Raw genomic sequence first — 24,835 nt, 5'->3', positions numbered from 1 at the left:
TCAGAGCCATTTGAACCATTTGGATTAGCCGTGCGGCCTAAGGCGCTGCAGTCGTGGACTGTGCGGTTGGTTCCGGCGGGGGTTCGAGTCCTCCCTCGGGCAAGGGTGTGTATATTTGTCCTTAGGATAATTTAGCTTAAGTAGTGTGTAAGCTTAGGGACTGATGACCTTAGCAGTTAAGTCCCATAAGATTTCACACACATTAGATTTTTTTGTATCTGATGGCAACTACAGCGTAAATAAAGTGGTTTCGAAAAAGGTGAAAAATAGCCAAGAAAGAATGTAAAGGCAAGGTTACATCGACCTCAGCCTCATCTAACAACAAAGGAAAAAGCAGCAGTTTACATAATATGTAAACAAGAGGCAAAAACATTGTAATTAAATTGTTCCCAAGTTTTGTGAGGAAATTCTATTTTTGATCTACAAACACCAAAATTTAGCGACATATTATGTATCCGTAATTCCAGAATTCCCACAGAAGATTCTTTATATATAATAACGAAACGCGTCTGGTGAAAATACCCTTTAATTGCAATAAACTAAAGACGGAAAAATCAATAGTAATTGACTAACCTAAGATAATTCCTAATGGACAACTGCAATGCCATAGCTGATTTTTATTTAAAACTGGTAATCTACAAGAAAAGAGTTTTGTCCGTAGTTGCATGAGTAGGGCTGAAAAATAGTATGCTCGTTAATTTTATGAACTTTTAAATGAGCAGCATGTATTCATCCACTGAAAGTCATCGTGTATGCATATCCTGTTAACTTATCCGTTTCACATCATTTCATGGAGCTCCAATGCAGATGGATGATGCTTTCGTCACTCGATTGACTGAAAAGACGAAAATTTATTCTCGGATACCAAAATTGGACTGCTGTCGATTGGCAACATGTACTTTTCTCGGATGAATGGTATTTCCTGCTTGATGGAATGGGTCACATCAGCGAACCCAATCGAAAGCGTCACTGAACGAACAATTTACTACCATTTCAACATAGACACGAAGTGAAGGGGAGCAGTGTCATCGTCTGTGTAGTAGCTTCGTGCCTTTGTCTTCATCAATCCAGCCAGAACGATATGGTTTCAAATCTATCGTCGGTCACTTCAGTTATAAGACTTTTTACCGTCTCGGTACTAGAAGTTAATTCCCAGAGTGCAGAATTACACCGTATCTCCTCAGACGCGCGTGTCGTTCTACACCTCTTAACTGTTGTTGAGGAACAATCAACTCTAGTGTTGTTGTTTTTAGTTAGGTCATGGGATGTGAAGACATGATAGGAGCAATTATTCAATAAGAATACTTTATTTACATGACTCTTTCCACCAAGGAAAGCCACAGAAAAACGAGGAGCGAAAAGAAATCTCATTCTTAACAGTACTATGATGATCAGGACTATCGATACTCCATGATATGCGTAGTGACATATCGGTAACGAGCATTCCCAACCACATGTGGCAATTTACACTCAGCAAGACATTGGATAAATGTCCAGTAGGCTGTTCAGAGATAATATGCCTCAGTTGCATAAGTGTCCGAGGTTGTCGAATCACATTGCACATTGTGACTCCTGTTACATTCCACACATGCTACGGAGTTCTTGCAAAGTGCCGGCCTATGCAGTGATTGCGCAAATCAGGAATAACCCCACTGGTGCATAGTTCCTGTCCAATTACGTCCAACTTCGGTCATCCCTGTTTGGCTTGCGACATCGATCTACTTCTAATTGCGGAGCAAAGGGTTTCGTTACAAGAATATTTGCCAACAATCACACGAATTGCAACACGAATAATGTTCAGATATAAATTGTTTTCCTTATAGTAATAAGACGGTTCGATTTAATTCACTGAAAGAAATGAAAAGTGTCACACTATGAACCACCAGCCCGATATTAATCAAAGTTTCAGACGTTGTTCATCTCATAGCAAGTTCCATTATAATCTCATCTTCATCATCAACATAAACATGAGGTGTGATTGCCAATGGCACGAATAGACTTTTGAACTTATTGTGGTATTGAAGCAAACAGCTTCCTGTTGTTACCGCGAGGAATTTCTTACCGTGGCTGAAATACATGCTGCGGCTGTTCATGAATATTGCTACACGAAGGCTGGTATGAAAATGTTGCATTCCAGACGTGCCGTATTGGTGAAAAATCAAGGGACCGGGCAGGCTAGTCAAAGATTCACACATTACTCAACGTTTTCGTGGTGTGAACTGCAGTTTGGGATCTTGCGTCATCATGCGTGAATTTTCTCTATGTTTTCCTGGCCATGAAGAGCATGAAAATGGGCTTTACCATTCTTGTTATATACTCACGTGCATGAAGCTTCTCTTCCTCAATTGTGCAATCACTCCGATTGTTATTTCAATAGCTCCCAACTCCACAATTCCAAGGATTGGAGAGGCTACGTATATTGATAATCACTACTTCCTATGACCTTGCACCAGGTCGTCTTCCTACATGCTAGGCATCGATCTGACAGTCACAAACGGAAGTTAGGCCCCTCATTGAACACCACAGAATGCCATACGATTTTCTGATTGATTGTGGCTCTACACCACGCAGTCTGTGTTGTCTGCGGTATAGTGTCAGTGATAAACGATGCATGGTATCTCGAGATATCAACCCATCCTCCAGTAATCTGTCGTGGTGATGCTCCACCCGTAACCTCTGCCCGGATTTCAGCTGTTCTCATCTGTCTGTTCGTTGGAACCAGTCGAACCACACTACGATCTTTCTATGGTGTAATCGTTCTGAAAAGAGCCGTGCCAACCCATCTTGTCACAATGGTGTCTTGAATCCATCTTGTTATCGCTTGTTCTACAGTTATTTATATTACATCCAGCTGTCGGAATGATGCTCTCATGTCAATCGTGCCAATGATTCGACATTCCACAAACTCTGAAAGTCTGCGATAAACTGCCATTGCTCATCCACAGGGCATTATGATTTAGGATCACAACCCAAAACTTGGTAGTGACGTTAGATATATTTAATAGTCACCATGTACTCACACCTTTTCTCATATGTAGAAATGGCATTTTACTGTATTGAAAACATAGAAAATAAACTCGCATAAGCATTAAATTTTAATCAACATATTCCGCAAGTCTGACAGTACTGAAATATCCCTTTGGTAGTGTTCGGTGAAGGTGTTGATGGTGCGCCGCTTTCAGTTTCTGTGCCGGACGGGCTGGCCGAGCGTTTCTGGGCGCTACAGTCTGGAACCGCGCTACCGCTAAGCTCGCAGGTTCGAATCGTGCCTCGGGCATGGATGTGTGTGATGTCCTTATGTTAGTTACGTTTAAGTAGTTCTAAGTTCTAGGGGACTGATGACCTCAGCAGTTAAGTCACATAGTGCTCAGAGCCATTTGAACCATTTGATCAGTTTCTGTATGTGTAGTTGATGGTTCAGAATGAAAAAGTGGGCTGTCTTATGAACTACTTAAGACAATAGAAAATATCAGTGTCCCTCACAGGCTTCGAGTTAAGAAGTTAGAAGCTGTTGGAGTCCTCCTTGTGGTGTCAGAACAATATCGTCAAAAGAAAAGAAATGTCAATATGTCATGCTTCACTCGTCTACTTGTATTTTTCCTCAATACATAAGCGGCCAGTTTCTATTTGCTCCACCACAGAATTCATATTTTCCTTAATTGTTTCCACTTCGGACATCAACCACAGTATTTTGAAAACGAGAACTGCTAAGATAACCAATTAATGAAAAATCTGTCGGCTGTGGATACGTATAGCGATTCAGCAGTAATGACTGTAAAGTATGGTGTCGACTGCCTGTCGTTCCGGCTATGCGTAGGAAAGGTATTCGCACTGATACCGTTTGAAGATATGTAGCGTGCTATCTACTACGTGATGGGTAAGCCGCATACACTGCTGGCGTCTTCATTACGTCAGACACTGGGTAGCTCTGCATTAACGTGCTCTATGCGATTCGGGCCCAACGAATGCATAAAATAATTTGCACGCTGTCTGCACAGTGCGGCCTACCTGCAAAAGGGGACGGTCTCTGGTGGCTAACACTGTTAACGAAAATGAGGACACTGCCCATAAATCGAACACATTCCTCCGTTGCCTTCGTACATTACCATCATTCAATGACCAACTTTAATGTGTTAGTGATACCCATGCAGTGTTTCATTCTTCTTATACCATACTGGTTATTACCAAGTACGTTTCGAGGGGGGGGGGGGGAATTTGTTATTTCTTCACTGCATATCATCCAGTTTGCCGGATTGCTCGATGCACTGAACCGGGATTCGTCTGGAACGCGCGTTCTGACCGTCCTTCGTTGATTGCAGGCACGATGCGCAATACGCGTAGACAACCTGGCATGCAGTCGGTGGAAGAGCTTGTGTGGCCTTAATCTCACCAGTGCTTTAATCACCCACGTTTCCCTACGAAAAATTTGATGATCACTGTCCTCTTATACCCAAACCTCCAAACGTCCAAATGTCAGACACTCAAATAGGTACTAGATGTTGCATGTCGTTTGAGGAACAACCAAAACATCGATTTAGTTGGTACTATGAGTTGCCATCCGGTGGAAGATGCGTAAACGGTAACTGAGAGTAACACTGCAACAACGGAGGACATGAAAAGCGTATCTGTGAGGAGTTGTTTAGCAGACGTCGCGAGGGCGAGTTGGTAGAGTGTAAGGTCGTAGTATCAAAGGTCCCGATTTCAACCCCTACTGATGACAAATTTTTTAACTGTTCAGGAGTTAAACTGTTATACGTGAAAACATTTTCCTGGCATGTGGAAGGACTTTGGCGTTTTTTGTCATGTCCTTTTGTCAGTCTGCTTTCGCTTCGTTAGTTGCAAGAAACAAACCTACAGGGTTCATTTGTATAGAAAGGTGTGATATTCTGTCGCACAAATGTGTCCTATAGGTTTGCTACTTTCAACCAGCGAAAGCAGACTGCCAAAAGAACATTGCTACAAACTCCAAAAAGTGCATTTACACGTCTGGAATGTGTTGTCACATATAAGAGTTTCACGCATAAACAGTTTTTAAAAAAATCAGTAGTGGGATTTGAGTAGGAGACCTTTTGTACGACGTCCTCACGCTCTACCAACTCACTCACGCGAGACCTACAACGCAACTGCTCGCAGATAGGCTTTTCCTGTGTTTCGTAGTTCTTGTGTTCTTTTTAATTACCATTTATGCACGTTCTACTAGACGACAACACTTAGCACGCACTAAATAGGTGTTTCGGTTCACAGTCTACCGACATACAACGTTCGGTATCGATCTGAGTGTCTGACATCTGGAGTTTTGATGTGAGAGGACAGTGATCATCAATTGTTCCTGAGGAAACGATTGTGATTAAAGCACTAGTAAGATTAAGTGGAGTAGTGGAGTTATCCGTGGAATTATGTACAGATTTATCTCTTTGTAAAATTCACCAGATCTTTCTGGAAGGATTTTTTAGTATATAATATCCTCCGTGAACAGTGGTGTTTCCCCTTTGTGGCCTCTAGGATGCACAAGCATACCTCTTCATCTGGTAGTGGCACTTTCTTTCGGTTGTTATATCACACTTTTTTTTCTGAATGAGTCAGATGACGCATTCTAGCTATCCTCCAACCGGACTGTTCACTGCACCCATTAATTTCAACTGATAGCTTATGCACTTGAAAGTCTGCTCGTGCTGCAGTCTTTATACTGCCGGTAAAACGTTTTCCTAGGTAAATGAACTTACAGCAAGTTGAAAGAGAGACGCAGGGAAAAAGAGGGTATATATACATGCGTATTATAAACCTCTTTCTCTCGGAAATTTCGCTGTTTCATACCTCCTCTGTATTACCACAGATGACGTGTCACAGATCATATTTGTACTAAAATTGTAGTTCACGCGGTGTGCCTATTCGCTGCCACCGCCCTGTGTGGAATGCATTATTGTTGTTGTTGTTGTGGTCTTCAGTCCTGAGACTGGTTTGATGCAGCTCTCCATGCTACTCTATCCTGTGCAAGCTTCTTCATCTCCCAGTACCTACTGCAGCCTACATCCTTCTGAATCTGCTTAGTGTATTCATCTCTTGGTCTCCCTCTACGAATTTTACCCTCCACGCTGCCCTCCAGTACTAAATTGGTGATCCCTTGATGCCTCAAAACATGTCCTACCAACCGATCCCTTCTTCTGGTCAAATTGTGCCACAAACTCCTCTTCTCCCCAATTCTATTCAATACCTAAAAAATGGTTCAAGTGGCTCTGAGCACTATGGGACTCAATTGCTATGGTCATCAGTCCCCTAGAACTTAGAACTACTTAAACCTAACTAACCTAAGGACATCACACACATCCATGCCCGAGGCAGGATTCGAACCTGCGACCGTAGCAGTCGCACGGTTCCGGACTGCGCGCCTAGAACCGCGAGACCACCGCGGCCGGCTATTCAATACCTCCTCATTAGTTATGTGATCCACCCATCTAATCTTCAGCAATCTTCTGTAGCACCACATTTCGAAAGCTTCTATTCTCTTCTTGTCTAAACTATTTATCGTCCATGTTTCACTTCCATACATGGCTACACTCCATACAAATACTTTAAGAAACGACTTCCTGACACGTAAATCAATACTCGATGGCCCGCATCTCGTGGTCGTGCGGTAGCGTTCTCGCTTCCCACGCCCGGGTTCCCGGGTTCGATTCCCAGCGGGGTCAGGGATTTTCTCTGCCTCGTGACGGCTGGGTGTTGTGTGCTGTCCTTAGGTTAGTTAGGTTTGAGTAGTTCTAAGTTCTAGGGGACTGATGACCATAGATGTTAAGTCCCATAGTGCTCAGAGCCATTTGAACCAATACTCGATGTTAACAAATTTCTCTTCTTCAGAAACGCTTTCCTTGCCATTGCCATTCTACATTTTATATCCTCTCTACTTCGACCATCATCAGTTATTTTGCTCCCCAAATAGCAAAACTCCTTTACTACTTTAAGTGTCTCATTTCCTAATCTAATTCCCTCAGCACCAACCGACTTAATTCGACTACATTCCATTATCCTCGATTTGCTTTTGTTGATGTTCATCTTATATCCTCCTTTCAAGACACTGTCCATTTCGTTCAACTGCTCTTCCAAGTCCTTTGCTGTATCTGACAGAATTACAATGTCATCGGAAAACCTTAAAGTTTTTATTTCTTCTCCATGGATTTTAATACCTACACCGAATTTTTCTTTTGTTTCCTTTACTGCATGCTCAATATACAGATTGAACAACATCGGGTAGAGGCTACAACCCTGTCTCACTCCCTTCCCAACCACTGCTTCCCTTTCATGTCCTTCGACTCTTATAACTGCCATCTGGTTTCTGTAAAAATTGTAATTAGCCTTTCGCGCCCTGTATTTTAGCCCTGCCACTTTCAGAATTTGAAAGAGAGTATTCCAGTCAACGTTGTCAAAAGCTTTCTCTAAGTCTACAAATGCTAGAAACGTAGGTTTGCCTTTCCTTAACCTATTTTCTAAGATAAGTCGTAGGGTCAGTATTGCCTCACGTGTTCCAACATTTCTACGGAATCCAAACTGATTTTCCCCGAGGTTGGCTTCTACCAGTTTTTCCATTCGTCTGTAAAGAATTCGCGTTAGTATTTTGAAGCTGTGACTTATTAAACTGATAGTTCGGTAATTTTCACATCTGTCAACACCTGCTTTCTTTGGGATTGGAATTATAATATTCTTCTTGAAGTCTGAGGGTATTTCGCCTGTCTCATACATCTTGCTCACCAGATGGTAGAGTTTTGGCAGGACTGGCTCTCCCAAGGCTGTCAGTAGTTCTAATGGAATGTTGTCTACTCCCGGGGCCTTGTTTCGACTTAGGTCTTTCAGTTCTCTGTCAAACTCTTCACGCAGTATCATATCTCCTATTTCATCTTCATCTACCTCCTCTTCCATTTCCATAATATTGTCCTCAAGAACATCACCCCTGTATAGACCCTCTATATACCCCTTCCACCTTTCTGCTTTCCCTTCTTTGCTTAGAACTGGGTTTCCATCTGAGCTCTTGATATTCATGCAAGTGGTTCTCCTTTCTCCAAAGGTCTCTTTAATTTTCCTGTAGGCAGTATCTATCTTACCCCTCGTGAGATAAGCCTCTACATCCTTACATTTGTCCTCTAGCCATCCCTGTTTAGCCATTTTTCACTTCCTGTCGATCTCATTTTTGAGACGTTTGTATTCCTTTTTGCTTACTTCACTTACTGCATTTTTGTATTTTCTTCTTTCATCAACTAAATTCAGTATCTCTTCTGTTACCCAAGGATTTCTACTAGCCCTCGTGTTTTTACCTACTTGATCCTCTGCTGTCTTCACTATTGCATTCCTCAAAGCTACCCATTCTTCTTCTACTGTATTTCTTACCCCATTCCTGTCAATTGTTCCCTTACGCTCTCCCTGAAACTCTGTACAACCTTTGGTTCATTCAGTTTATCCAGGTCCCATCTCCTTAAATTCCCACGTTTTTGCAGTTTCTTCAATTTTAATCTACAGTTCATAACCAATAGATTGTGGTCAGAGTATAAGTTCTAACAAATGTTCACCAACCTACAGTCTTCTACAGTTCTTGTCCCCTGCGCAGAAAACAGCATGTATGTCGTATATCGGTTATCTTGAGGCTGTAAGAAGCTCTTAGCGAGGAATTGATATTATGTGAATAATTAAATTTCCAATTAGTTTGTGTACATGGGATGCCACCATCTTTTATTGGCAGAACACGATAAAATGCACAATTACATTTCACTTTAGAGTCACAAATAATTTCCAGTCTTCAACAAAATAAGGAACTCCGTATTTCCGTAACTACTGTCACAGTGTTCTCAACTGCCGGCCGCGGCAGGCAACGTGTCTGTCCTCCGAGACTGCCTAACCAGCTATGATATTTAGAAACCATAGATTGCTAATGAAGTCTTAACTGACAGTGACCGCGGCAGACAACATGTCTGTCCTCAGACACTGCCGAACCAGCTATGATCTTACAGCCGAACCACTTCTTCCGCCATCCAATTTCGGTGCGATCCGATCTCCGCAGTGCCGTCTGCCTTTTCGTTTAGCAGTTGCTTATTATTCTGAAGGTTATTAATACTTGTGAAATAATAGTACGCTTTTCAGAGATGTTTTACTTTGAAATGCAAGTAAATACGCTGTTTAATTTGTCTAATATAAATACCAGAAGTTTATCATTTTAAGGCTCAACTTCCGAACGCAGCAGCCAATCGTGAAGGACCAGAATTAAAACGGTCTTTCTCATGATACCCGTACCGAACAAACCACCTTTCATCGGTACATGACACCACATTACGTCATCTTGCCACTACTGCCTTCTCATCTGCTCTAAGAAGAGCTTCCTGTAACTGAATATGATGGCTGTAAAGCCAAAAATATTACAGACTCTGGTAGCACCGATGAGTTTACCGCCGGAATAGACAGCTTGGTAGTATTATGTACCAGTAACTTGATGCATACGTATCTCTACACTGGAAATTTAGTTGTTCGTTAAATATTCTGCGAATTAGTCAGGCTCTTCGCACCAACGTCAGTCTCTGTGTGGAACGAGAATGGAGACTAGGGTTTATCATACCGTCGACGATTAAGTGGTTTGGGTAAGAGCACATGCTCATTTTGCTGAAAGATGGGAAATAAAATCCACCGTGTCATTTGAAAAGACGCAGCCCGCCATATGCCGTAATCGATTTAGGGAAACTACGGAAAACCTAAATCCGAATGGCCAGATGACGGCTTCAATATCTGTCCTTCCAGCTCAGTGTTTTATTATCGTTCCACGTTGCTTGGGCAGATTATTTATAGCCCGACTTCATATATTTAGTATTCTTCTTTCCGTGTGCTTATACTGATAGCGCACTGCGAAAAATTATCAGATATTTGCGACTTCTCTCGCTGAATAAGAGGATTGGCAGATGTAAACCCTTACAAACACCACGATGTCATAACCTATTCATTGTAGTCAGAGTGTAGGTAAGAAAAATCGATATCGTGTACTTCCACAAACTGGATGCCTCAATATTTTAGGGACAAAATTTTACAGACAGGGGAGGGCTTTAAACTTAGTAGTTTGATGTAAGGAACCACAGTTAGGGAATGAATATTTCAGATGGTAGCAGGTATCGAATGAGAACTATGTTTCTGTAATGATGTTGGAGGCATTACCTTGAAAAGCAATACACTATCTTGTATGTTGCAACAAAAAAAAGTGGTTCCAATGGCTCTGAGCAACATGGGAATTAACATCTGTGGTCATCAGTCCCCTAGAACTTAGAACTGCTTAAACCTAACTAACCTAATGACATCACACATATCCATGCCCAAGGCAGGATTGGAACCTGCAACCGTAGCGGTCTATGTTGTAACAGTGGTGGATCTTTCCTTATGAGGTTAAATGAAGCCGCTGGCTTGTGAAACGCCAGTAGAAGTAGGTGAGGAAACGCTCGGTTGGCTCGTAGCTACCTGTCTCATTGTGCAAGATAAAACAGGAATATTTGAGAAAATATGCAAACATTTTCTGTGCCGTTGTGAAGCATCCATAGCAGCCGGCAGTCGTCACTGTAATTAGCTGTTATAAGGTGGTGTTGCGACTGACATTGTAAGTCATTTATGTCAATTAAGAACAAAATTCTTATTTCCGACCACTAGTTCCTTGCTCTCAGAATACTTAATTTAGAATTCATAACGATCTGTATAATTTTGACCCATAATATTTAAGGTGCCATGAATCTGACAGTTCACTTCGCCGAGAAATATAAACTGCCTGGGGATGAAACCCTAAGAAGAAGAGGGGGAAACAAAATGAAAGTTAATCCAACTTGTCAGCACGACGTTGCATCAGCGTTTCCTTGACGCTTGCACTGATTCAGCTGGGAAAGGTGCTTCAAGTGGTTCAAATGGCTCTGAGCACTATGGGACTCAACATCTGAGGTCATCAGTCCCCTAGAACTTCGAACTACTTAAACCTAACTAACCTGAGGACATCACACACATCCATGGGCGAGGCAGGATCCGAACCTGCGACTGTAGCGGTCCAGACTGCAGCGCCTAGAACCGCTCGGCCACATTAGCCAGCGGAAAGGTGGAATGAAACCGCTGTAACCTCTCCTGTTGTAACTGGTCCTTGATATCCTGGGTACTGACACTGGACCGAATTTGACTTCTCGGCTGGTCCCATACATGTTGATTAGCTTTGGAGATCCGGAGATAATGCTGGCCACGGGGGTACCTCAGCATCACGTAGATAGTCCGTAGAGACTCGTGCCGTATGCAGACTAGAATTATTCTAAATAGTCTTCACGGGTTTTTATGCTTAAAAAAAATCGCACAATGATACTGTGGCATGAGAGGTAATACACGAGGACGATGGATGTCGGGACGTAGTGCTGTTCCGTCACGGGTCCCTCAATCACTGCCAGTCGTGACCTGAAGTCGTGCCCAACGACTCCCCACAACATTACAACATGATGAACACCGCTATCTCTCTTCAAAACATTGGAAGAATAGAATCTCTCCATAGGTCTCTGACATACTCGCAGACGATGGTTATCCAGGAGAGTGCCAAACGGAGATTCATCACTGAACACATTGTGGCGCTATTGGTCAGCAATCCATGCTTCCTGGGCTCGGCACCGCTCCAATCGCAGCCGTATGTATTGTGGGATCACTGGCATGCTACTCATGTCACGGTAATTCCCTAGTCCGGCTGCTACTGATCTCAGACCAGTCTTGCGGAATGGCGCAAAATGTAGCAGGAAGTTTGCTATTTGTTCTCGGATGGCAGGCGTAGATGTGAAGGGGTTACTATGTGCTTGGTGAACAAAACGGTGATCCTTTGAGCCACTCTCGCATCAGGATGCCCCACAAATCTGGGTACTGCACGATCCGATCAGGCGGCCAGATGAAGACCCAGACTGCGTCCCCTTTCAAACTCTGTCAGGTGCTGATAACGTAGCCTCGAACGAGTATGCGGCATCTCTGTGTCCTCCACAGTGATCACACAGCACCTCACACTGTTCGTATCCCTTATATACTCGGCAAGGGCTGGTAACAACACTAAACATGAACAACACCAAACAAGAACATCACAGAGGTACGCCGGTGGCTATTATGCCTGTCACAGTGAATCGCAACTGTGATCGGTTAATACCCGCTGATGGTGTGTTCGTGTACGAAGTTACACTGACATCAGACGCTTCTTCTGTGTGCTTCAGTTTTTTTGGCAAGCAGTGTGTATGTCCCACTGTACTACACTGCTAAACAAAACCGAATGTAGCCTACCTTAGGTGATTTCTCCGAGCTAAGACTAAGCGTTCATTAAATAAATTCCAGCTGTCTCATTCATCATCGTACAGTTCCGGTTCTATTAGGCCGTACACGTTATTTATAATTTTTCACTAAATGCCAAGAATATTAGTGATAAGTAAAATGAAAGATGATACATGCAGCAAAAATTACACAATCATCCGCACTGGGTACTGTTACGTTTAACACTGGAATCGGTGTAAATAATGAACAAATTTGGGACACAGGTAGTTCGTACTTCCCCGTGTGGTCTAATGCGAGTGAATGGTTAGCCTACCTCCCATCCTGACATAGAGCGAGAAAATGATCTAACTACACTCCTGGAAATGGAAAAAAGAACACATTGACACCGGTGTGTCAGACCCACCATACTTGCTCCGGACACTGCGAGAGGGCTGTACAAGCAATGATCACACGCACGGCACAGCGGACACACCAGGAACCGCGGTGTTGGCCGTCGAATGGCGCTAGCTGCGCAGCATTTGTGCACCGCCGCCGTCAGTGTCAGCCAGTTTGCCGTGGCATACGGAGCTCCATCGCAGTCTTTAACACTGGTAGCATGCCGCGACAGCGTGGACGTGCACCGTATGTGCAGTTGACGGACTTTGAGCGAGGGCGTATAGTGGGCATGCGGGAGGCCGGGTGGACGTACTGCCGAATTGCTCAACACGTGGGGCGTGAGGTCTCCACAGTACATCGATGTTGTCGCCAGTGGTCGGCGGAAGGTGCACGTGCCCGTCGACCTGGGACCGGACCGCAGCGACGCACGGATGCACGCCAAGACCGTAGGATCCTACGCAGTGCCGTAGGGGACCGCACCGCCACTTCCCAGCAAATTAGGGACACTGTTGCTCCTGGGGTATCGGCGAGGACCATTCGCAATTGTCTCCATGAAGCTGGGCTACGGTCCCGCACACCGTTAGGCCGTCTTCTGCTCACGCCCCAATATCGTGCAGCCCGCCTCCAGTGGTGTCGCGACAGGCGTGAATGGAGGGACGAATGGAGACGTGTCGTCTTCAGCGATGAGAGTCGCTTCTGCCTTGGTGCCAATGATGGTCGTATGCGTGTTTGGCGCCGAGCAGGTGAGCTCCACAATCAGGACTGCATACGACCGAGGCACACAGGGCCAACACCCGGCATCATGGTGTGGGGAGCGATCTCTTACACTGACCGTACACCACTGGTGATCGTCGAGAGGACACTGAATAGTGCACGGTACATCCAAACCGTCATCGAACCCATCGTTCTACCATTCTTAGACCGGCAAGGGAACTTGCTGTTCCAACAGGACAATGCACGTCCGCATGTATCCCGTGCCACCCAACGTGCTCTAGAAGGTGTAAGTCAACTACCCTGGCCAGCAAGATCTCCGGATCTGTCCCCCATTGAGCATGTTTGGGACTGGATGAAGCGTCGTCTCACGCGGTCTGCACGTCCAACACGAACGCTGGTCCAACTGAGGCGCCAGGTGGAAATGGCATGGCAAGCCGTTCCACAGGACTACATCCAGCATCTCTACGATCGTCTCCATGGGAGAATAGCAGCCTGCATTGCTGTGAAAGGTGGATATACACTGTACTAGTGCCGACATTGTGCATGCTCTGTTGCCTGTGCCTATGTGCCTGTGGTTCTGTCAGTGTGATCATGTGATGTATCTGACCCCAGGAATGTGTCAATAAAGTTTCCCCTTCCTGGGACAATGAATTCACGGTGTTCTTATTTCAATTTCCAGGAGTGTATAACAAAATACCTCTCCATCTTGGGAACAACTGCAGTACTATCGCAGTAATAAGTACAGATATGAGTACAAGATAGCTGAAAGAAAATTATAAATTTAGTACAACGCGAAAATAAAAACAGTTGCGACGTGAACAAGTACGTCGCAAATGTCTTCACTATTTTTACGCTTGCTGCATTAAACCGGGGCGCTGTTGCTATCTTTCGACGATTCAGCTGTGTATAACTCGATTTAACTACAGGCACCTCAAACTCCTTCTCAATCGAGGTAGAACTCCTCACTACTAACGATTGTCACCCGTGTGCTCGCAGGAAACATGTGGGCACAGAACTGGGCAGCACTGACCGACGTGGTGATGCCGTCGGCGAGCCAGTTCGATATCGGCCGTATGTTGCGCCAGCACGGTGTAACCGTGATGTCGATGGTGCGCTCCGCCGAGGACATGTACGTGTCCATGGGGCTGCCCAAGATGCCGGAATCCTTCTGGAAGCGGTCGCGCTTCGAGCGCACCGCCCTCGGAAACGTGAACTGCCACGGTACCGCTGCCAATATGTTCCAGGATAACGACTACAGGTAAGCCATTGCAAGTGCAACAAGTAACCGAGAAGCTCACACAGAGGCCAAAGGGAAAACTACGCCATCCATCCGAACGTACTCATCTTTCAGAAAGAGCGGTAGGATTTTAAAGTCTTTGGCTCATTTGATACACAGTGTAGAGATTAGTAACATATCAGTGCAAAAGTAGATCCAGTTTTAGAAATGTGATATCGTAACTCCATTAGCATAAATGTTAACTACTGAAAAATACTAAAAACAGCTAGAGTTGATGGAAATGGATTGCAAGACTACACGAGAGTTTATATTTTCAATTGAAATATTTTTACATAGTTCACAGGTAGATATATGCAAAAACTCATCATTAAATTCGGTAGTTGTAACAGATACCAGTAATCGAATGCTTTTATGACCACTATGCACCAAGTTAATGTTCATTGGTTCGGTAATTAAATTCTCTCACCAAACGAGCTTACAGATTTTCCAAACACCAGCTTAACGTTACTCGCAAAATGTTATTAAGCTCCGTGATCTTCTAGCGGGAAAGCTGTTGTACGCCGTACGTACAAAAGTTATACCGCTACCTTACTCTTTCACAGCCCCCAAAAGGACTGAAACTGTTTAACTCACCCCAAGCCAAATGCAGTTGCACTTTGTGGCCCTGTACGGGGAACCCAGAACTTAATAGCCCACTAACCCTCTTAGTCTTACAAAAAAGTGCGTGACCTCGAAAGCTCAGAACCACCGGAAAGTGTGCTTAAAATATAAATCGTTCGTCCCAAAGGCAATGGTATGAGCCACTCGCATGCAAAACACAGGAGACATTTGAATGATGAGCTATTCGAGGTCCACGAGAGGAACTTTGATAACCAGAAGAAAGGAAACTATCGATATAAGAAGACCAAAAACATGCAGAAGACAACAAAATATTGCCAAGTTCTTGATGTTTACTTCTTTAGGCAATATAATCTCTGCTGAGAAGAGCCGTTGATTTTGTAACACAAGAATGTGAAAAACTGCAAAAAAATTGCACGATCGTCATTTCATCATCAAACTTCACTCTGCGCTATATAATCATCTTTCTGCGATGAAATGCAAGCGTATGTTACAATATGCTTGAGAAAGACAGGATATGTCACTGACATACCAATGTCATTGCTTAAAACTGTAATTAGTGTGGCATTAGACAGTGGATTGCTTGAATGCAAAAGTCAGGTTGAATGTGAAAAAGTGGCTTTAATCGGATGTGCATATTGTTCTGTTCAACTTTTCTTTGACCACTTTATTGATATCTCATATCAGGTCATTCAATACTGGATAACTGTGTGACTCTATCAGGTCGATAGAAAAAGTTTACTGTTCAGATAGCGTTATCATTTTAAGCAGAGGGAAATAAAGCAATAAGTCATGATATTGAAATGTATGTGTTTTTGGTCTTGTTATATTGCTATTTTGTTTCTTATGTTACCAAAGTTCCTCTTTTAGACCTTCAGTAGGTGATTATCCACACGTCTCTCGACGTAAGTCGTGCAGTTTTGCACGCAAATGGCTTGTACCACTGTTTTAGGGATGAGCGATTTATATTCTAAGGATATTTTTGTGTTGTTTTGAGCGTTCAAGGTAACGCACTTCCTTTGTTAGTAGAAAGGCTGGCGCTGAGGTTTCTTGCTAGAATTTCATCCTTTCACGTTAAGCGCACGCGGGTGTTCCCTTCCGTAATCCTTCAAGAGACTAATATGACAACACTACATTTATACTGAAAAATAAATATACCTTTATTTGGACACAACAATGTTTCATCATGTTGTAAATTTCAGTTTCTTTCATATTTACTCCTAGGAGCTTTTAGAGCTTTAGTACTCATGATATTTGCATACTTCAAGGCTTGTTTTTAAAGTAGTTAATTTTCCTGCACCATTGCTCAAGATGGCATGTTATGGCCGAAACATCTAATTTCTTGTTTCAATTTGTGTTACTGTGCCGGAAAATAATCTGCTTTCGAAACAAGCATTTGAAGAATCACTTAGATTTCCAATAGGACCGAAATTTCGTTTTTTTCAGAATTTGACGAGTTTGCTTCTTAAACAATTGAAAGTAATTTCAGATTTACATTGCTTTCTTGCAGAATGCTTTACTGCGCAGAAGTCTCAAGAGAAGATTATGAAGTCATCCACCATGAGATGGGACACATAGAGTACTACATGGCCTATGAAAATCAGCCCACTATTTTCCGGGTAAGATATGCTACATGTAACTGCAATTGACCTTAGGCAGAGGTGTCCAATCCACGACGCGCGAAACGTATGTGGCCCAAAGCAAGAAACAAAACGGCCGAGGAAGAGGGCATAACAGTGAAATCTCATACATAAAATGTGAAATTAATTCCATCTTGCTTTTTAGAATAATGAATTGTAAATTAGTAAGTGTTAAATTACTTAAAGGTGTTAACTATACAACTCCGACCGTCCCCATACTTTTTTTTGCCTCAGTGGTTGTTGTTAGCGTTAAGTATATTACGTGCGGCCCAAAAACTTTCGTCTTTTCGATTGTGGCCCAGGTAAGTTATAAGGATGGCCACAGCTGCCATATAGAAAGTTACTATAGTCAACCTGTGTGTTTGTAAGTCGCCTAAAAATGAAACATCACAGGGTATATTGAAACTATAGGGACAAACCTTAGGAGCTCATTCCTCAAACTGAGAGGACAACATATTTTTTACAAACTTATGTGCAGGAATGAACAGCCGGTCTGAAATGGAACATATATTACACAGTTGCACTAAGCATACCATTACACCAATACTGTAGACAGTTTTACGGCACTTGGTTGAGAGACTGGGCTCATTCACGTGAGGGGTAGGGCTCAAATACCCGCCGCATAACGCAGAATTAGTTTTCCAGTTGTTTCCTTAATTTGAGAAGGTGAATGGTGAAATGTGAAGCTACCACTTTTAACAGTTCAGTGTAATGCTCTTTGACTATCTATAACCGATTACTGTGCAGTCACTTGCTCGTCTATCGCCCAAAAATATTATTTCCGTATTAATGTTAAGAACTAGAGCTTACTACAAAAATGATCTCCTTATTCGATTTTTGCATGCTGTTTATTAACATTGATTTTTTTGCTTAATACACGCTGTTCTTTATTATGTATTGTAAGCTTTAGTTAAGTAAAGAATCACTAAATTCTAAGGAACTTAGGGATGCTAACTCGTATTCAATACATAAAGGAGTTCAGTGTCCATAACGCTGTGATGGGTGGTAACGTGTCTTGTGGACTTTCGCCTTTCCGTGCATTTTATGACCATCGTGCAGCTCCATGAAATATTTAAACTACGAACATTTTGCGCTCGAATCAGTTACTTTTATTATCTTACAGCTTGTCACTTGCAAGCTATAGAAAAGTAGCAATAGCTTCGTACATATTGATTTGCGTAAAAAATGTTACACATGTTTCAGTATAATCTGTCAACGACTGATTTACCATAGATATCGAAAAGACATAATGTGTATGTTTCATTATTTAGTTCTCTCAAGGAATCTTGTCGATGACCTGCTCGTACAGATTAATGTGCTCCGCGGTAGCTCGCGATACAGGAAGATAGAATAGACCAAGATAAATCCATGTGATGGGCTGACGGCCATTGTTGTGGTTCGCCTATCAGCCTGAGCATAGTTTTTAGGTGGTTTCCCACATTCGTTTACTGATATGCTGTGCTGGTCCCCAATATCACCCTCATAAAATAAGCATATCACGTAGGAAGCTTCACACTTACTCCGTGTAACTGCGCCTCCTGCATCGATAATGACCTCAGCCCGGTGAGGAAGAGAGTTCACAGATTTTTCCTGTATAACAGTCATTGATGATTACATTCCGTTGACCTGCAAAATTGCGGCTTTGTTGACTGCTCCGTTTTACCTTCCGTTCCAAGTGCTCCCATAATGCATATGGGATTAAGATCAGCTAATTTATTAGGAGATTCGAGTTCCGGTAGTCGAAGTGTAACAAGGTGCATCAGCATTCGTCAAACCGGAATCCTGTTCGTACAGCTTTGAAAATCGCGGACAACGCTGTGGTCGACCCCCTTCTCTTAACGACCAAGAGCAGCGGCGTTTGCGTGGAGATGTCATTAGCTAATAGACAAGCTACACTAGGTGAAATAAACGCAGAAATCAATGAGGAGGTACGATGAACGTGTCCATTAGGACAGTGCAGCCAAATTTGACGTTAATCGTCCATAGCAGCAACGACCGATGCGAGTGACTTTGATAACAGCACGACATCGCCTGCAGCGCCTCTGCTGTGCTCATGACTGCTTCGGTTGGAACCTAAACAGCTGGAAAACTGTGGCCTGGTAAGGTGAGTGCTGATTTCAGTTGTAAGAGCTGATGGTAGGGTTCGAGTGTGGCACAGACCCCACGAAGATGTGGACCCAAGTTGTCAACAAGGCAACGTGCAAGCTGGTGGTGGCTCCATAATGGTGTGGGCAGTGTTCTCATGGAATGGACTGGATCCTCTGGTCCAACTGAACCGATAATTTACTAGCAATGGTAATTTTCGGCTACTTGGAGACCATTTTGATGGAATTATTATGGGTGACAATGGGCCATGTCACCGGGCGACAATTCTTCGCGATCGGTTTGAAAAACATTCTGGACAGTTCGAGCGAATGGTTTGGCTGCCCAGATCGCCCGACGTGAATCCAATCAAACATTTGTGGGACATAATGGAGATGTCACTTCTAGTGGATATGTTGGACAGACTGCACTGATACACCAACAAATATTTAAATGTGTGTGAATTCCTAAGGGACGAAACTGCTGAGGTCATCGGTCCCGACACTTGCACACTACATAAACTAAGTTATGCTAACAACAACACACACACACACACACACACACACACACACACACACACACACACACACAATCACACCCATGCCCGAGGGAGGACTCGAACCTCCGGCGGGAGGGGCCGCGCAATCCGTGACATGGAGACTCAAACCGCGCGGCCACGCCGCGCGGCTGATACACCAACAATTCGTGGTTATACCTACGGCGCGGTCGTGAGCACGTCCATACACGATAGCTGCTTTGTGCTGTCCTGTAACGTCTCCAGGTCGACCCACTTTACTGCGCTGATTCGACAGATCTGATTGACACGAACACATTTTACTGCCGTGAATTACGTCAGCAGTGTAATCACATGATTGAATTCTACCGCTTCTACATCATCTACAGCTATCAGTGTGCTGTTTAAAGAGAATGACTAATACTTAAGCTGATAGTTTAAGGCACAGACGCAGTTAGAAGTAAGGTAACACACAGAACAATGTTTACACGCTTCATAAACAGATGGTGCACTTGGCTTCCCTCCTTGGGTTAACTGATGGCTGGAGGGCAGGAAGGAAACGTGGCTACTAAGTTGAAATAAAAATCACGTTCGCTAAATCATAAAAATAGCGCCCGCGTACTACGGGATAAACGCTAGGAAAGAGATTAGAGCTCCTCATGGCGAGTTTATTTGTTAAAATTTATAGTTGACCTGCCAGCTATTGATTAATAGAGGCTCGAGTTTTCTCAGTATTAAATCGTATATACTGGATGTTTGAAATGAAGTTTATTTGTTTCATTAGTGTTTTAAAAAAGTTGCAGCTTTGTATACTTGGAAACTTAAAACTAACTAGGAATAGGAGTTTGTTAAAATTTACAATTTACGAACGTAGAAGATTAGATAAAAGTAAGATATAAGAGTTTAGATTTGTAGAATGTTATCGCCGATGGTGTCCAGGAGGGAATACCTCAGAAAAATTTGGAGTCTCTCGCTCCTCGCCATTTACCGCGCGATCGGTTACTTACTGTAATAGAATGGTGAGAGCTAAAACGATTCTTTAAGCTTCTCGTCTTCAGATGGGGTAGTTCTGCATCTAGATTAATTTCCCCGTTCCACCTACTCTACATGGTAGCTTGTGAAAATTGTAGAGCCGTCAAAAGACGCACGTATCTTTTACTTTATTTCACGTGTTTCACTTAACCACCGCGCGTGTTTTCAGAACTATGGAAATACAATGCGTTATACCACTTTACAACAATAAAAGTTAACAGATTCAACATAGAACATGGTAGTTAACATTATGCGACCGAGGGCCACTCGTTACATATAACGGGTTGTGTATAGCGAAGCCGTCACACGTAGAATGGAATAGGTTGACTGTGTGCAGTTAACGTAAACTCTCTGGTCAAGGGCAATCTAAGATAAAACAGCAAGTGTTACGTCTGCCACAGACGGCCCCTACCAGGCAGACTACACACAAGACACCCCTGTGTACCACATAACATACACAAGATGTTGCAGGCGCAACCAAGAGGAAACCAATTCTTCAAAATAAACAGAACTTGCTAGAGACTAATGCGAACCTTTTTCTGCAGAGGTCGCCTCACAGACACAGGGAAAGTTGAAGTACTCCGCCGACCTCCACCGGCTTTTTAAGGCCAGCGCAGTAGCAGTACAGCCAGTTCCTCGCCGAGCTAGGACCAGCTCCGACGGACCTCACCGACGCTCTTGATGAATAGTCGCCTACATGTTATTTGTTTTCTTTGTGTGTATGTAGTGATTGCTCTAGAAGTGTAGTTCAGTTTCAATAAACGATATTATACTGAGTGTTCTACAATACTGAGTATTATTCAGCAAGATATACTTTTTCTTATTGTGTATTCTTACGTAATCTTTACGTTACACTGTAAATGTTCTGTCTTCACTGTCACTGAGATCAGTCTGCAACATCTGGTCTGTAAGTAATTGCTTTAGGTCCCGTGCGAGCACGCTAGTCAGCTTTCCTGCGACCAACGGTCGCTGTGTGAAAGTACGTGTTCTGGGGTCTCTTTCTCTCTCTCTCTCTCTCTCTCTCTCTCTCTCTCTCTCTCTCTCTCCATAATCACAGTCACCCTCCCGACTGAACTTTACACGCAGCAAATGTGTTGGCTATGGCCCTTGGCCAGTCGAGAAATGAAACATGTTCCAGCTGTCATTGAAATGTTTTATCGTCCTCTTTTCCCTTCTGTTGGGGAAAAATATACAGTGACGGAAAAAATCGCAACATCTAAAAGTAATTAATGTAGAGTAATGAAGTTTAGCGAATACATTTGACTATGTAACATATTTTAGTGATTAACATTGCTAGATCACAAGTTAATGTAAGAGCGAGATAAGCCATTGTAAATATGAAATGCTGTACATTAGTAGCCGGCTTAACCGTCAGAATGTTGAACGTAGGTATGAAAACCTGCATGCATCGTTTTGTACAAGTCCGGATGCTAGTTTGTGGGAGGTACGAGCACTTGTTCGATCTATATAGGGACGGTTAATGCTTTTTGTGCATGACGCAGGAGTTGTCGTTCGATGACGGCCCATATGCGCTAGACTGAAGACAGACCTGGTGATCGCGCAGGCTAAGGTAACATGTCAACACTCTGCAGAACATCTTGGGCTACAACAGCAGTATGTGGGTGGGCGTTATCGTGTTGAAAAACAGCATATGTATTGCAGTTCATGAATGGCAGCACAACAGGTCGAAAAATAAGACAGACGTACAAATTTACAGTCAGTATTCGTGGGATAAACATAACAGTGCTCCTACTGTCATACGAAATCGCATCCGACACCATAAACCCAGGTGTAGGTCCAGTATGGCTAGCACGTAAACAGGTTTATTGGAGCCCTCAGCTGGCCATCACAGTGCCATCACTGCCACCGAAGCAGAACCAGATTTCATCAAAATACATAACAGACCTCCACCATGCCCTCCAATGGCCCCTCGCCTGACACCACTGAAGTCGCAAATGGTGGTGGTTTGGGGCCAGTGAAATGCACACTACAGGGTGTCTGGCTCGGAGTTGTCCTTGACGTAACCGATTTGTAACAGTTCGTTGGATCACTGTGGTGCCACCGCTGCTCAGATTACTGCTTCAGAGACAGTACGATGCACCATTAGCCATGCACCGAACATTATGGTCTTCCCTCTTGGTAGTGCTACGTGGCATCTGGAGCAGCCCAGTCTCCTTGCGACCGCTCAGTCTCATGACCACCCTACCAGCAGTCATGTACAGTGGCTACATTTCTGCCAAGTGTTTCTGCAGTATCGCAGAAGGAACGTCCACCGTCGATCTGTTACATGACCTCGTGTGAATTGTTGATAATGAAGTCGTTATCGCCTTAATGGCATCAGCTCACCACATCAATCTCCAAAGCAACCAACGTCACGACCGTCACAGCGAGTAACCTGATTTTCATCTTCATAATAACGCTACTAGCGCCATTCTTATGCGACTGGCGCGAAATTGAAACAAACTTCATCTTACAGATGTAGAAACACACCTATCAACTTTCTTTTATGTCGCACAGCTCCTGCCTGTTGTGATTTTTCCTAACTCAGAGTATATACGCTTAGGTCCGTTCCGCAACAGCCCCAGTCCCGTTGCCATGAATTCATTCCTCAGTTTTTGTGCTCTTTCAAGGTGAGTATTTCTTCCAATAATATATCACTCACTGTCTCTAGTCTTCCAGTTTTCGGTAAATATTTTGAGATACGATACTTAATAGCAATGTCGGCCTGGTATACTCCGGGAATCATGAGCTGAGACCCCAGAAGTGGTGACGAAAGCCCGCGATTGCGCTAGGAGAACACTCCTCTGTCGGCGACTTACCACTATGGTGCTACGCTCGGTGCAGAGTCTAAGTGCCCATACACTGGCAGCAAAATATACTGAGGTGACAAAAGTCATTGTATACCTCCTAATATCGTGTGCGGTTTCCTTTTGCCCGGTATAGTGCATCAACTCTACGTGGCCTGGACTCAACAAGTCGCTGGAAGACCTCTGAAGATATGTAGAGCTATGCTCCCTCCACAGCCGTCCATAATTGCGAAAGTGTTGCCAGTGTAGGAGCTTGTGCACGAACTGACTTCGCGATTACGTCCGATAAATGTTCGATGGGATTCACGGTGGGCGATCTTGGTGGTGAAATAATTCGATCGAACTGTCCAGAACGTTTTTCAAACAAATCGCGAATATTTGTCACCAAATGACATAGTGCATTGTCATCATAAAAATTTCATCGTTGTTTGGGAACATGAAGTCTGCAGATGGTCTCCAAGTAGCCGAACATAATTATTTCCAATGAATGATTGGTTCAGTTGGACCAGAGGACCCAGTCCATTCCATGTAAACACAGCTCACTCCATTAGAGTTACCACCAGCTTACACGTTGCCTTGTTGAAAACTTGGGTCCACGTCTCCGTGGGGTCTGCGCCATACTCAGGCCCTATCATCGGCTCTTACCAAATAAAGTCGGGACTCATCTGAAAAGGATACGATTTTCCAGCCTCTATAGGCCCCCTGGCTCAGCACCTGTTGTGGCTGAGCACCTGAAGGATAATTTGGAAAATATTTCAAGTAGATTTCCCCACCACGTTATAGTTCTGGGTGGAGATTTTAATTTGCCGGATATAGACTGGGAGACTCAAACATTCATAACGGGTGGCAGGGACAAAGAATCCAGTGAAATTTTTTTAAGTGCTTTATCTGAAAACTACCTTGAGCAGTTAAACAGAGAACCGGCTCGTAGCGATAGTATATTAGACCTTCTGGTGACAAACAGACCCGAACTATTTGAAAAAGTTGACGCAGAACAGGGAATCAGCGATCATAAAGCGGTTACGGCATCGATGATTTCAGCCGTAAATAGAAATATTTAAAAAGGTAGGAAGATTTTTCTGTTTAGCAAAAGTGACAAAAAGCAGATTTCAGAGTACCTGATGGCTCAACACAAAAGTTTTGTCTCAAGTGCAGATAGTGTTGAGGATCAGTGGACAAAGTTCAAAACCATCGTACAATATGTGTTAGATTAGTATGTGCCAAGCAAGATCGTAAGAGATGGAAAAGAGCCGCCGTGGTACAACAACCGAGTTAGAAAACTGCTGCGGAAGCAAAGGGAACTTAACAGCAAACATAAACATAGCCAAGGCCTTGCAGACAAACAAAAATTACGCGAAGCGAAATGTAGTGTGAGGAGGGCTATGCGAGAGGCGTTCAATGAATTCGAAAGTAAAGTTCTATGTACTGACTTGGCAGAAAATTTTGAAAGAAATTTTGGTCTTATGTCAAAGCGGTTGTTCTTGTGGTCTTCAGTCCTGAGACTGGTTTGATGCAGCTCTCCATGCTACTCTATCCT

At 43.5% G+C, this 24,835-nt stretch overlaps 1 protein-coding gene across 1 annotated transcript in view; it reads left to right on the top strand.

Annotated features, from left to right (window-relative positions):
• LOC124556619 (angiotensin-converting enzyme-like) overlaps window positions 1-24,835 on the top strand; it is a 178,641-nt gene that overhangs the window by 119,649 nt on the left and 34,157 nt on the right. The window contains exons 4-5 of the mRNA XM_047130586.1: window positions 14,365-14,626; window positions 16,734-16,842. Coding sequence (XP_046986542.1) covers window positions 14,365-14,626; window positions 16,734-16,842 — 371 coding nt within the window. The remainder of the gene's footprint in view (window positions 1-14,364; window positions 14,627-16,733; window positions 16,843-24,835) is intronic.

This window comes from Schistocerca americana, chromosome X, assembly GCF_021461395.2.
Source record: "Schistocerca americana isolate TAMUIC-IGC-003095 chromosome X, iqSchAmer2.1, whole genome shotgun sequence".
Classification (NCBI taxonomy): domain Eukaryota; kingdom Metazoa; phylum Arthropoda; class Insecta; order Orthoptera; family Acrididae; genus Schistocerca; species Schistocerca americana.
This window is presented reverse-complemented; position numbering and strand designations above follow the sequence as displayed.